Consider the following 14,531-nt stretch of genomic DNA (forward strand, 5'->3'; position numbering starts at 1 on the left):
ATGTGGGGTCTCGACAATTTAGATCTCTTGTTTGTTTGATACCCCAATCATTCTATGCCCCAATCAATTTAAAAGGTTAGAGGCTTCTAAGGTTAGAGCCAGAGGCAATGTGAAGCATACTACTGTTACAGACGGGTCTCACTTATTGCACTACAGTTGAACAACCGTGTGTTCTAACGTCACGGGAGAAAGCTATTTAATTTTAGGCTAGCTAGGTTTAGTTCTCTTAGCCTAAATAATAATATTTCATTGTATTTATACTAATGGAACCTAACCTAAACTCGTAGGCATTTTTCGTCTGACGTGAGAACACAAGGTAGCAAGACTGTTGTGCGGAGAGGAAGACCCGGAAGTAGTTTGTCACTTGTCCAAAGGTGGCAGGACTGACTGCGAATTATCTTTTATTTGTGCGATTCATCACCTTGCACAAAGCAACCAGCAATATAATGATTACACGCGTAATTTATATTATATACTTTATTTCTTTCAGCTAAGTTATAGCTTGCAATTATAGCAATCAAGGAGCACTTCTCTACAAAAACAAATACGTTATATTTTTCTGCCATTGAGTTTTCAGTCCTTTGCAGTATTGTGAGTGCCAATTTGAAAGATCCAGTGGATATATACAATCCAACATGAAATCGTGGAGGGGCCAATCTCGAAATTTTTTGACGACACTGTAATCGGATAAATATCCAAATGGAGTCTGAAACAAGAAAAATTCATCCAGCTGTAAGTAATGTTCAGTGCCACTCTCCAAGCAGAGTCCAGGAGACATAAGGCGACATCGGTGGCGAAGTGTTTTGCACATTGCACTACTTACTCAGGATTCCCGGGTTGGAATCCCGGCCAGGACATGGTTGTTATTTATCAGTGTTCCTTCATCAATATCAACACGTCACGATTAGCCAAAAGGGGCAGAAAAGCGACGCTAAATATACCAAATTAATCCTGAGACAACCTTTACACCACGTCCCTTGTCTACACAATTAGCCGAAGTTTTGCATTATACCAACATGTAACTGGAAGTTTCTAATTTGCATATCATGGGCAATCGTTTGAATACATGATATATCCGTCCACTTATCAGACATCTTTCGTTCTCTGTACTTGTAATGGTACTATTATCGTATGGGTGAAACACCTACGAATCATATATTTCGGACTTCTTTACATTGCTAACGCGTTGCGGAACATTTCTTAAGGCGAAATAATGCATTTCTAACTAAGATAATGTTTATTTTCTCAATTTACGAGTACTTACTGTTACTTGTTGTTTCGAATCTGTAACACATTATGGCCGTGATAACATACTGGTTTAGGGGGCGTTCTGAGAGTGTTTTGTCGATTTATGCAGTGGTGCAACCTCGTTCACCGGAAAATATCTACTTTCGTGCCCCTATTTGAAATTATGCTAATACGTCGCATTTACATGTAGAACTTGTAAAATAACCTTGCGATTTACCACGTTCATTGTCCATACACAGCAATTCGGAACCATCTTTCTTTCGCAATTCGTTAATGGTCTTCCTTTATGCACAACTCTCTTGCAACCTTGAATATTGACATCAGACGAGGAATGCCTACGTGGTTAGGTTAGGCCTGTTAGGTTAGGTTCCATTAGCATACATACAAAGAAAAAATAATATTTTCGCTAAGAGACGCGTTACCTTTGTATTGCCTAACATGAAAAGGGGGTCTCCTGTGACGTCAGAACTCAATGTTGCTAGAGTGTTGTGCGATAAGTGACACCTATTCGGGTCGGAACCATCTTTCTTTCGAAATTGGTTAATGCTCTTCCTTTACGCACAACCATCTTGCAACCTTGAATATTGACGTCAGACGAGGAATGCCTACGTGGTTAGGTTAGGCCTGTTGGGTTAGGTTCCATTAGCATAGATACAAATAAAAATTATTATTTTCGCTAAGAGATGCGTTAGCTTGTATTGCCTAACATGAAAAAGATCTTTCCTGTTACGTCAGAACACAATGTTGCTACAGTGTTGTGCGATAAGTGACACCCATTCGGGTCGGAACCATCTTTCTTTCGTAATTCGTTAATTCTCTTCCTTGCAACCTTGAATATTGACGTCAGACGAGGAATGCCTACGTGGTTAGGTTAGGCCTGTTAGGTTAGGTTCCATTAGCATAAATACAAAGAAAAATTGTAAAAACAGCTCTCTCCTGTGACGTCGGAACACACTGTTGCTACAATGTTGTGCGATAAGTGACACCCATTCGGGGAAAAATGGCTTGTTCCGAACTCGACAGGTGGTTCTAGTGAAAACACGGCGAGGCTGAAACACTGGCTACGGGGTTGCATCGTCTTAACACACGGAACATTGCACTCTCATGCAAAAAGCAAATGGCGTGAGCAGAAACAGCGTGTCGGACAGAGATTTTCGCAGAAAACAACACGCATTCACATTAAAATGGATCAAATCTACATTCAGGAACTTCCAAAACGCTCAAGAAAATGATTTCCGTAAGTACTTTCTCCTGTAAATTTGAAGGAATCCGTTTTACCCATACGATAATGTTACCCTTCTAATTCAGCATTGGGACCGTATGCTAAATTTAGTCCTGGAGGGAATTGTTTGATTCATTTATTTCGTTATTGGCGTTGCTTTTCTGCCACTTTTCACTGATTGTGACGAATGTCAATAAGATGAAATTGAAAGAACAAACACAAACAACACAAATCCCACAGGGGTATTCTAGCATTACACAGAAAATGTAAAGTGTTAGACATGAGATTGGATTAGATATTAATAATGAACTTTGGATTAGATATTATAGCTCGACCACAAGGAAAAAAACCTTCCCTCCAAAGCGTTCGCGCAACTTCTCTGCCGTTATCGGTGTTCGGGGCAGTGTTGCCAGGTCAGATTTGAAAAATTCATGAGATTGTTCCTTGGAAACCAGAAGTTCTGCTACAAAATCCGATGATCTAATAGAAGAGGATGAACGACGTTCTTGGGGAGGAGGGGCGGCATAGTTGTGCGCACTGGGGGCAGGGGCAAGGGGAGTGGCGCGCATTGTTTACGGTGTAAACGTCACAGATACTTTTGTAACAATGGTGCTAAACCCAGCACCCTGTGTTTGGCGAAAATATACCGAAGATCTCCATTTCAGGAGTGGACATGTTTCAAACAAAAGAAAGTAAACCGCCCGAGGGAACCGACCAACATCTTTCATCTCTTCCGCATTTTCCGGTTAGAGGGTGCATGGAAAACACCCTCAAATTTGCCCTTTCTCAGCATCGACACAAGGGGTTGGGATGCCTCTATTATCGCGAGGAATTTTTATGACAGGAAATGGTAGAAAGTTGTATTCACAGATGAAGCTAACGTGCTGCCTTTCGTTGTCAGCGATTTTCCACAATCTTTCAAGTCGAATGCTAACAAATCAATTTGCCTTCTGATGGTGTTCGTGTGCAGCTATCGATAGGGGTGGGCACGCGTCCTGCACCATAATGAAAAAATGCATTACGTATGTGAAATATATTTGGTGAATTAGACAGCATGTCTTCCTCAATAATTGAAGATAGCAACGCTTATGCTAGGGTGCCACCCATCCTCCCCATCTGCTAGAAATACACACACACACACACACACCCACAAACACATACATGTATAACATAATTTGCCCACGCTACGAAGTCAGTGTATCTACCTCGTAAGGCAAGGACGTTTCACTGTGTTTGTGTCACTTCATCCATTTCATCAGTTTTTCATTCATCCATATTGTCGTACTTACCCGTAGAGGCACAAAAGCGACGTAAAATAACTAAAATAAAAATAGAGTTTAGGGTGGGATAAAATACAGCCATCTAAAAATAGTAATGTAGTAAAAGTAATAAAATAATGTCCTAGCACAATTGAGTAGCGTTTGACATAATTTCACAGTTCAAACAGCACTTTTCAGGGCTGAGTGGAGTTCCACTCCACATCTCCCCTCCATGTTCAAGTAAAGATGAGCAGGAAACGTGTTTTTGAGCTGGCCGTCTGAGGTGCCATAGCAATAGTTTATTATGGAATCCTACCGAGAAATCAATAGGTCTGGCAACACTGACGTTGGCGACTCTGAAGGCTTCTTCCTCCTGTCTTTTTCCCCCACCCGCCAGCGCGATGGGGTCTGCGCACGTTTCTTTCCTTGTGGTTCCACTATAATAATGAACTGATTTCATAGAATTATGAAGTACTTTGTTGCGTCTTGTAACAAATGAAGGTAACAGTTTCATACATCGGAAAGACATTTCTTAATTTTTACAGAAGAAACTACTTACGGAAAGAGTTTCTCTAAGGTTTCCAACGTTAGTCGAGGTATTTTCTTCCATCGTGGTATCTATTTGACTGGGAAATCATGTCAGTATTTTCAATACTTTTTTTGGTAACACTTTACTATACCGGAGACGGATTTCTTCAAATTTACAGGAGAAAGTACTTACGCAAATCATTTTCTGTAGTGTTGTTGATGTTCGGGAATGTAGTTTTGATCCATTTTAATGCGAATGCATGTGGTTTTCTACAAAAATCTATTTCCGACGTGCTATTGCTGTTGCCGCCATTTGCTTTCTGCACGAGAGCACAATACGCGCTATTGCTGCTGCTACAACATGACGTGTCGAGGATGAGTCATGAAGTTGTTGCCGGGTGTGGAAGATGCCGTGGAATTTATAATTCCGATGTTGTCCGTATATGCTAAATTGAACGAAAGGAATGCTAATGGAACCTAACCTAGTAGGCATACCTCGTTCCCATGATGGTTTGTGGGGCTATCGTATGTAAGAAATAGACATTATTTTCGTTATAAATCCATTATTTCACCTAAAGAAATGTTCTGCAACACAGAATAGTATGTAAGCAATGTAAAAAATTGCGAAATAAATCATTGATAGGTGTCTCCGGTATAGTAAAGTAGTACCCTCTTTTTTTTTAACTATGCTTGCCTAACCTAACCTAACCTAACCTAACCTTATTGGAAATGGTTCGTGGGGCTATCCGTCAGCTACCCGTGCATAATGTAAAATTTCCACACTTGACGAACACGATAGTAGGTATTTTTTGGTGAAGATGGTTGGAAACAATGATATTTGAAAACAAAAGAAGCAATATCATTTGCAAAGTAAGCGATATAGCACCATTACGTGCGTTCGGTAGCACTTAGAAAAATGCGTTATTTTAGTAGAAAAAATGTTCGTTTTCGTGTAAAAAGCATAATGGCACCTTGAACTATGTTCCGCAATACACAATTGGTAAGTATGAACCATTCGATACACAAAATATCCGATTGTAATGTGTCTCCGATCTATAAAACTGTTACCCAAATGAAAACCTTTGATACGATGACATAGTCTTGAGTGCACGAAAAGCATTAACAAAAATGACTTTTTAAAAAATGTAGCAACTTTTGGCATAAGTTCTTACTCTGCTGTTGCGAATTGGCATCAAAATGTTATTTGAAGTCTACATTCACCAGGGATTAAACCTTGGAGACTGTGATATGCATTTGTATGTTTCACACTTTTTTACATTGCTAACGTACTATTCTGGAATGTGGAACATTTCTTTAGGTGAAATAATGAATTTCTAACAAAAATAATGTCTCATTTCATACATTTACGAGCACTTACTGTTACTCGTTATTTCGATTCTGTAACACACATTATGGCGATAGCGTCCTGGTGCGTCGTGCGTTGTGAGTGTGTTTTGTCGATTTATGCAGTGTTGCAACGTTATTCACCGGAAAATACCTACTTTCGTGCCCGGAATTGAAATTATGCTAATACCTCGCAAGCCATTGATGTTAGCCTCACAAACCATTGACGTTAGCCCCAAAAACCACCCACGTTAGCCCCAGAAACCATTTTCAGTTAGGTTCGGCAAGCATAGTTAAAAAAGAAAAAAATTAAAAATACTTGACAACACTGACTATGGGGTTTACGTCATCTAACACACGGAACAAGGTTCGGCAAGCATAGTTAAAAAAAAAAAAAATTAAAAATACTTGACAACACTGACTATGGGGTTTACGTCATCTAACACATGGAACACTGTGCTCTTGTACAGAAAGCAAATGGCGGCACAAGAAACAGCGTATCGGACAGAAATTTTTGCAGAAAACAACATGCATTCGCATTAAAATGGATGAAAACTACATTCACGAACTTCCACAACCCTACAGAAAATGATTTGCGTAAGTACTTTCTCCTGTAAAAAGTAAGAAATCCATCATCCCTATAGTAAAGTGTTACGAATAGTACTACTTTACTATAGGGGTGAGACCTATACATTTATATGTGTCACCCCTATAGTAAAGTAGTACCATATTTTTTGTTGATGAAATCACAAATTATATGCATTCACAAATTTGTAAACCTTAATGCAATTAAAAACAAGGAGCGAGTGAAGAATATAGAGAATGTCTCCAATTTCGTTAATTTTTGGTATACTAACTAAATTTGGCCTTCTAATCACGAATCTGTTGTTAAAATGAGGGGGTCACGTGTGGAAATAGGGAAAAAAGTGATATAAGTGGATTTTTTTTACAGATGTTTCACATCATTTTAGGTACAAAATTTTAACTAAGCCTGCCTAACCTAACCTAACCTTACCTGAAATGGTTCGTGGGGATATCCTTGAATGGTTTGTGGGGCTACCCGTGCATGGTTCGTGGCAACATATATATACATAAGTGTAGAATTTTTTCACGTGACCCCCGCATTTTAACAACCGATTCGTGATTAGAAGGCCAAATTTAGTTAGTATACCAAAAATTAACGAATTTGGAGACATTGTCTGTATTCTTCACTAGCCGAAAAAGATAATAATTTCCAGATTAATTAATTTTATTATTTGCATCGAGGAGGACCACTTTTTGTGGAATGCCCCCACAGCATTATTATTATTCTGGCTGAGTGTCCAGGTGCCATATCCTCATTGACTTGCAATATTTCAGTTACCGGAGTATACTATATGGAAGTTCACCTTGTGGGTTACCCCGCACACCCCTGGACAGACTAGGCAAAAGCAAACCATGTGAAGATTCGCGTTAATGCTGTTGAACGAAGCATATGTAATTTTTGGAATATCATAGCAGTTTTTCGAAAGGAGAGGAAACCCTGAGATTGGCCAAAACCTTAATGTAAACTTTCTTTCATGTTAATTTATTCGATAAATTTCTTGTATCGGACAAACGGCCGAAATTTGCTAGTTCATTTAATTTGAATATTCGTACTTACGTATTCTGCATTGAGAAACATTGCTGAAGGTGGCATTTTGCTTATTTCATGGAAATAAGCTCTATTTGCGACATATTGAGTAAGTTTTCTTTGTTTCTTTTTGCATTTTGCAAAATGGCGGTCACAGTTTCACTACCGTAGTCGGCATTCAGTGTTTCCACCCCACTCCACCCAAAAATACCTACATTGCTGCACAAACCATTGACGTATAGCCCCACGAACCATTCATACATAGCCCCACGAACAATTTCCAGTAAGGTTAGGTTAGGTAAGGTCACGTTTAGGTTACAATAGTTAAAAATTGGGTTAGAAAAAAATATGCGTAGCCCCACACACCATTCTCGCATAGCCCCACAAACCATTGACACATAGCCCCACAAACCATCTGCGGAAAGGTACCTTCTTCAGTTATAAAAACACGTGTTTGGAAACACTGACCGTGATTGACCGGGATTACGTCATCACACACAGGCTACATCCAGCTGGAAGTAAATGGATGCAAGAGCTTTCGTGCATCGGTCACACATTTATGTCGAAAAATAGATGATTTACTGGCAAAATTCAATGAACGATGCGAGAAAACACTTCCCCAAACTTCCACAAGTAAAAAGAAACTTCATTTGGTAAGTAATTTCTCCTGTAAATTTAAAGAAATCAGTTTGTCAGATACAAGAAATTTACAATTTATTCTTTAATTTTATTATTATTAACTTTGAGATGAAAACTCGGGGTGCAGAAGGGGTTGATTTGAGTACAAGAGGTGCACAAGCACCTGCTGCTGCCACCTATGGTTATAATTAATATTTTCAGCAGGTAGGAGCATCTTCGGGTCTCTGGAATGTGCTTCATGGGGACTTATTGATCATTTAGAAGTTTTCCCTCGAGTTTTTTCTCCTTTTCAAATTTCTTCAAATTTCCACGTGTGTGGAAACCATGAAGGTAGTCACGTGGATTGGATATAAATAATTTTCTTAGCATGTTTAGCACATTGTTGAACTATAATGTTCATTTAGTGCATGTCCTCTCTCATAAGCAAATTCAACATCTTTACCCAGTTGTTTTCATTTATCACTGTTTTGATTGTCACAGTGTAATAAGTGCACTTTGCAAGCTTGGGTAATCAGAGATCATAATTCATAAAATATATCACTACCTGGTAGATTTCATAACATAACTACAGAAAAGATTGTGCAATCTGAATGGAACCTATATTTAATGTTATGTACTGTATATGTCACGGGTACATATAAAGCATTACCTACCACATTTTAGCCACCTTTCTCGATATTTTCCCATGTTCTAGGTTTTCCCAGAATACTCCTAAATTCAAGTCCTAACGTAACCTAACCTAGGTTGGAATGGGTATATCCTATATCACCCTACATCTCTCTTGATATTCACAATTGAACTAATCAAAAGTATTATTTGTAGTCAGTACTGTCTGTTTAAACCAAGGTTTTTTTCATGCATTTTTTTGTTCATCAACAGTGAAGTGGATTTAAAAAAAAATAATTACCACATGAAAAGCAATATTTTGGTATAGATTGAATAAGATAAAACTTGGAATAATATTACAGACTGGCACGTAACCAGAGGGAGGGCTCGGGGGGTTAGCCCCCTCTGAAATCCTACAAATATCCAATTTAAATAGTGTATAGTGGTAAATAATTTTACTTCATTAGCAGGATTAAACATCTTGTATAATAAGTTCTAATATACTGACAAATTCTGACTATGGGCCTGATTACAGACAATTACTATTTACATTGAAGGTGGTTTGTTTATTGCTAATGTAAACGAACATTGGAGTTGTAGCTTTCCTGGCGATGTGATTCGAACAAGTGTTCTTGGGTTACCAGCCAGGTTGAATTGGAGTTAGCTTCCAATGTTTCGAGAGTGTACGTTGCTCTCGTCTTCAGGGAATATATGCCCTCGAAACGTTGGAAGCCAACTCCAATTTAACCTGGCTGGTAATCCGAGAACACTTGTTTAAACCAACATTATTTCTCAGTACTGTTTTTGCATGATGCAAAGAAGTACGATGCTCTGAAGTAATTATTACATGAAAAATCATCTTGCACGGCTGTTTTATATTTGAACGGGTGAATGGTTGTATTGTAGACGCATAACATCTGCAACAAATAAAGACTGTCTTTGACTGATTTGACAATTTAGATGCTAATAGGTCCCAACTGCTTTTCCTTTATCAAAATAATAGAGGTTCATAGTTTATGTAAAAATGTACATACACATAAATAAAAATAAACTTAACTGTATTTGTAACAAATAGAAACCTTTTCTTTCAGTTAAAGGAAATGTACCAGCTTGGTTGCAAGAATCAAGGAAAATTAGCAGTGACATTTCAAGTGTATATGGACCTTTGTGAAGGTTTGTATAAGTACCTGAGGTGTTTTCTTTATTATTGACATAATTAATAAAGCAATGTGATATCTCTTGCTTCAAAGACTATGCTGATATATTATTTGCGGAAAGTTCTGCTTTTAACTTATCAAATAATATTTATCATTAGATATACATATACAGTCTTATGCTGTAGGGTATTTCTTATAATAGGAATAGTATTGGTCGAAAAATTACCTTATCTTGGAAGTAATTTAGTTGAGCATAGTGCTTTTAGACCCTATTTGTAAATATGGAACATGAAGAAAATGATATTCATTTTAAGGGTTGGTAAAGGGTTTAATTCCTGTTGTTCATTCAAATTGTAATTTTACCAATATTTTTTTAGTCCAGATTCTTATCTCATTTTGTTATTGGAAGCTTATAGTCTGATTTAATTTTCAACATTTCCTACAACTTCCCTTATAAAAGTGTACAATTTTTCATGTTTAATTTTATAATTGATTTTTTAATGATAAATAACCAAGTAAGTAACCATTTGATTAATGTGCTGGTTGAATGTGATGCGTGTAGTGGCTGTAACCATAACATACATGCACACAATATGAGTATTTAATGTATAAGTTCTCCTAGATCTCTCTCACGAGAGTCATGTGAACATTTTTCATTGTCTTGTGTATCACTTTGTAATCTGGTTTAAAACTCATTGTGAAGTCATATTTTTGAACGTATATCTTGTTTATCATGGAATAGTTCAAGCTATGTGGGACGTTCAGTACTTCTACAATAGTGATTTGGAACTTTTGTGCTTGACTGCAAAGAAGTCGAAGTCATCGCCAACTGAAATATTCATACCAATCTCTGTGAGTTCACATATAACAACTGATTGGATTAAGAAGATCCAAGATTCAGTGTGTACAGACACAGAAAGTAAAAAGTAAGTAAAGTATTGTTTTGTTTCATACTTAAGTTCCTTGTAAATGTTGGGGTAATAAAGTTTTAGTATCCTTAATGCTGAAGTATTAAAAAAAAAAAAAAAAAAAGTGCTCGAAATACTGTACTGCATTTATTTGATAACACCATTAAGCCTCGTTTCCATGATAACCAAAAACTCAATATGCTGACAAAGGCAGAAATTTTGCATTTATTTATAGTCTCATATTAGCCGGCCCCCATGGCAGAGTGGTTAGTACATTGCGCTACAATGCCAGGGGTCCTGGGAATGGATGTTTAAGAGTGTACATTCATCAATTTCATCATGTCATCACTAATCCTCATCGCAAATTAGCCAAAGGGGCACAAAAAGTGAAGTAAAATAAAGCCAATCAATCAATTCTCTCATATAATTTAGTTTCATACTTTGCAAAATGACTCAAACTAACTTTGACTAACTTTTTCATATGTCGGGCACATTTCATTTTAAAGGAGCATGCTAACTAGCCTGCATAATCAAATGGAATGATTCACAGTGAAGTTGCATATGATTTATGACCCAAGAGGGAATGCTTCTGTTTATTTCTGCAGTTGCTAAAATGAGTACCATACAGTGAGCTTTCACAGTAAGGCATGGCGAAATTTTTCCGATTTGAGTTTTCCAGTAACTCCAGAAAGTTGCATTTGCCAACCCTATTCAAGAATCAAAAATTGTTCATTTTCATGCCCCTACCCTAGCTTTTTAAATTATGCAAAATTGTACTAAATTGAGGAATTTCCCCCTGGTATTCGGAGGTAAAACTGGTCAATTCATGCATAAGTAGATGTCTTTTCATCTTATTTAGACTGTTTGGTGTCCTTGACAAATCCACTTTGAACAGATTCCCAATCATACCGATGCTGACACAATTAAAAGTTCTTCAAAATATTATTATTAGTGAGTATGTTACTCCAATTATAAGCAACAATTTACAAGAGTTACTTTAAAATATTCAAGAATTACATCAAATACCTGTTACGGAATCACAATATACAGTTTTTCATGTAATACTGGGGCAAAATAACTTTGCATTTTGCATAATTTCCATGATAATTACACTCCATTTTTGTGAACCCTGCAAAAGTCCAAAACACCCAAAAAATATTGGCCAATATCAGTTTAGAAAATCCAACTGATATCAGCTGAGACCTAGTTGTAACACTTTTTGCTACCTTGTTGTTTCTTTCAGAGTTACCCTTGCTATCAAAGAGCGAGATTCCTCTGTTGTTTATTACCAGCTCTTTCAAGAACTCCTACCCCCTGATTCACCAGAGGCAACAAAGAAGAAGAAACAGAAGGAGGAACGTTTGCAGTACATAAAGACAGAGATCCGCAAACAGCGGCGTGAACTATTTCAACAAGCGCAGGCAACAATGAGTGAAACGAGTTCCGAGGAAAGTGGTAGTGAAGTGGCCGAAGAGGAAAGTGGTAGTGAAGTAGGTGTAGAAGAAGAGGAGGAGAATCATGATGAAGATGAGGAGGATGAAACTGCATCACCAGCTGTGGTGGTGGAGAAAGTGAAATTAAAAAATGAAAAGGAAGAGTCGCAAGATTCTGTGTCCGTTATAAATCTCAGTTCATCAGATGAGGATGGTTGAAAATGTGCAATAAATAAAAGACTGAAGAATGTTGCAATATTTTCTGGTATTGAGGCACCTTTTCTATTGCTGCAAATCATATCTCCTAAGAGTGTATGCTAGTTGTAAAATTACTCACAAAGTGCTTATTGTGAATTGATTACTTTTTTCTAAGTTATATGCTTTTTGTTTCACTTTGGAATAGGAATGTGAAAGATTGTTTAATATTATTTTATCTTGCTGTTCTGACAAGAGTTGTCAGTTGTTTTGAAGTAATGCATATTTACAAAACATGCAGTAGCATGTGTATGTTTGCATTATTCTGCTGAGATAGTTTGAAAATACAGTTAATTTTTCACAGTATTCTACGTCTTTTGCCAATAATTCAATTTATGTATGCATGCAAGTCTCCCATATACATTTTCCTGCATTATACATTCAATCTTGATGGTCTCAACATAACAAAATGTTATAAAATTTTCCTTGATTTTACATTTTAAATTTTTTACAGCTTGGTCCTCTGAAAAATGTAATAGAGGTTGCACTGCATATGTATAACTTAGATTAAGCAGCATGCATTCAAATACTGTGCAGTTTCCTTCCTGTCTTCAAATGGCTAGAGAGGAGCATCTGGCAGGGTGTCTACAATTTCATGAAAAAAAATCCCTGACTTTTCTAGACCAAACTGTTAGCACAATTCATGTATTTATACACTGTGTACAAGAAGGTCACTACACTTTAGCTAAACACCTCACTTAGAAGCCATCTTAACCAAGTTAAAAGTATACCATGTTCAGACTACTGGCAATAAAAACACACAATTATAGCATAAATAACACAATCATACTACAATTTAGCAATATATGTATTAATCCCAATAAAAAAAAATTCCAACAAGAAAGTTAAAAATACCAGTAGCTCACTTATTATAGTACATTTCTATTGACACTGTAATTCGAAACATGACCTCTTTTCCTAGAGTATTAAATATGCAGTTTCTACTGTACCTACTGGTAATACTCAGTATATCTAACTGAAGTATAGTTTGACCACAGCAAATTCAAAGTTTTTTTTGCTTGTTCTTTGTTTTCTTTTTGTTTAAAAACCTACTCTTGGTATACTACTACAAAATATGTTGATTTTTCCAGTCAGTAAATTTCCCTGACTTTTCCAGGTTTTCCAGAGTGGTAGACACACTATCTGGTATATCCATTTCACTCCAACAAAAGACTATTCTATTTGACAATGACATAAACACAAGTGATTTTCCATGTGCAGATTTCCTCATCTTTTAGCTAGGATGTTTCACCAAAAAGCAACCATCACTGGTCATCCTTCGCAGTTTCCTGCCTCTGGCTGGGTCGGCATTAGTAACAGTTGGGCTGAAAAGTTCGTAGGCTGACTCATAGATGGCGTTACTAGAATTAAATCCATGTGATTTTTACTTAGTACTAACCTTCAAAAGATACGTGTATAAATTTCACAGCTGCCGGATAATTAGTTCGTGAGATATAGCATTGTGAGTGAAGCAGCTTTTGTTATTGTGAAAAAATGGATAAAAAAGAATTTCGTGTGTTAATAAAGCATTGCTTTTTGGCGAAAAAAAATACTGTTGAAGCCAAGGCTTGGCTTGATAAACGTTATTCGGACTCTGCACCAGGAAAATCAACCATTGAGAAGTGGTTTGCTAAATTTAAACGAGGCGAAATGAGCATCGAAGACGATGCACGGAGTGGATGCCCCAAAGAGGCTGTTACCGACGAAAACATCAAAAAAGTCCACAAAATAATTTTAAATGATCGTAAAGTGAAGTTGATCGAGATAGCTGAGATTATTACATAGCGTTGTTGGAGCGTTTAAAGGATGAAATCACGAAAAAACGGCCCCATTTGAAGAAGAAAAAAGTGCTGTTTCATCAAGACAATGCACCATGTCACAAATCAATGAAAACGATGGCAAAATTATATGAATTAGACTACGAATTGCTTCCAAATCCACCATATTCTCCAGATCTGGCCCCCAGTGACTTTTTCGTGTTTGCAGACCTTAAAAGAATGCTCGCTGGAAAGAAATTTAGCACTGATGAAGAAGTAATCGCCGAAACTGAGGCCTATTTTGAGGCTAAAGAGAAATCGTACTATAAAAATTGTATGACAGCTATAATCGTTGTATCGACCTCAAAGGCAACTATATTGAATAATAAAATCGAATTTTGTCAAAAAAATATTTTTTACTATGTTAGCCTACGAACTTTTCAGCCCAACTGTTAATGTCCACAAATTTCTAGATAGTTTATTTATCAACCATGGTTGTGTGCATTCTTCTGTTCTAGGATTGGTATCATTATGAAAAATAGCAATAACGCCTGGATGCGATC

At 37.1% G+C, this 14,531-nt stretch overlaps 1 protein-coding gene across 3 annotated transcripts; it reads left to right on the plus strand.

Annotated features, from left to right (window-relative positions):
- Positions 1 to 426: 426 nt before the first annotated feature.
- LOC146005220 (uncharacterized) lies at positions 427 to 12,517 on the plus strand. Of its 3 annotated transcripts, none has more exons than XM_083144295.1 (4): positions 427 to 458; positions 9,550 to 9,631; positions 10,358 to 10,541; positions 11,767 to 12,517. In XM_083144295.1, the coding sequence occupies exons 1-4, from the start codon at positions 447 to 449 to the stop codon at positions 12,173 to 12,175; spliced, it is 687 nt and encodes a 228-aa protein (XP_083000421.1). In that variant the 5' UTR covers positions 427 to 446; the 3' UTR covers positions 12,176 to 12,517. The 3 variants fall into 3 exon arrangements, with proteins under 3 accessions (XP_083000421.1, XP_083000420.1, XP_083000422.1); XM_083144294.1 differs by lacking the exon at positions 427 to 458 and adding an exon at positions 510 to 732; XM_083144296.1 differs by lacking the exon at positions 427 to 458 and adding an exon at positions 5,029 to 6,198.
- Positions 12,518 to 14,531: the final 2,014 nt, after the last annotated feature.

This window comes from Lepisma saccharinum, chromosome 23, assembly GCF_977018435.1.
Source record: "Lepisma saccharinum chromosome 23, izLepSacc3.1, whole genome shotgun sequence".
NCBI classification, from domain to species: domain Eukaryota; kingdom Metazoa; phylum Arthropoda; class Insecta; order Zygentoma; family Lepismatidae; genus Lepisma; species Lepisma saccharinum.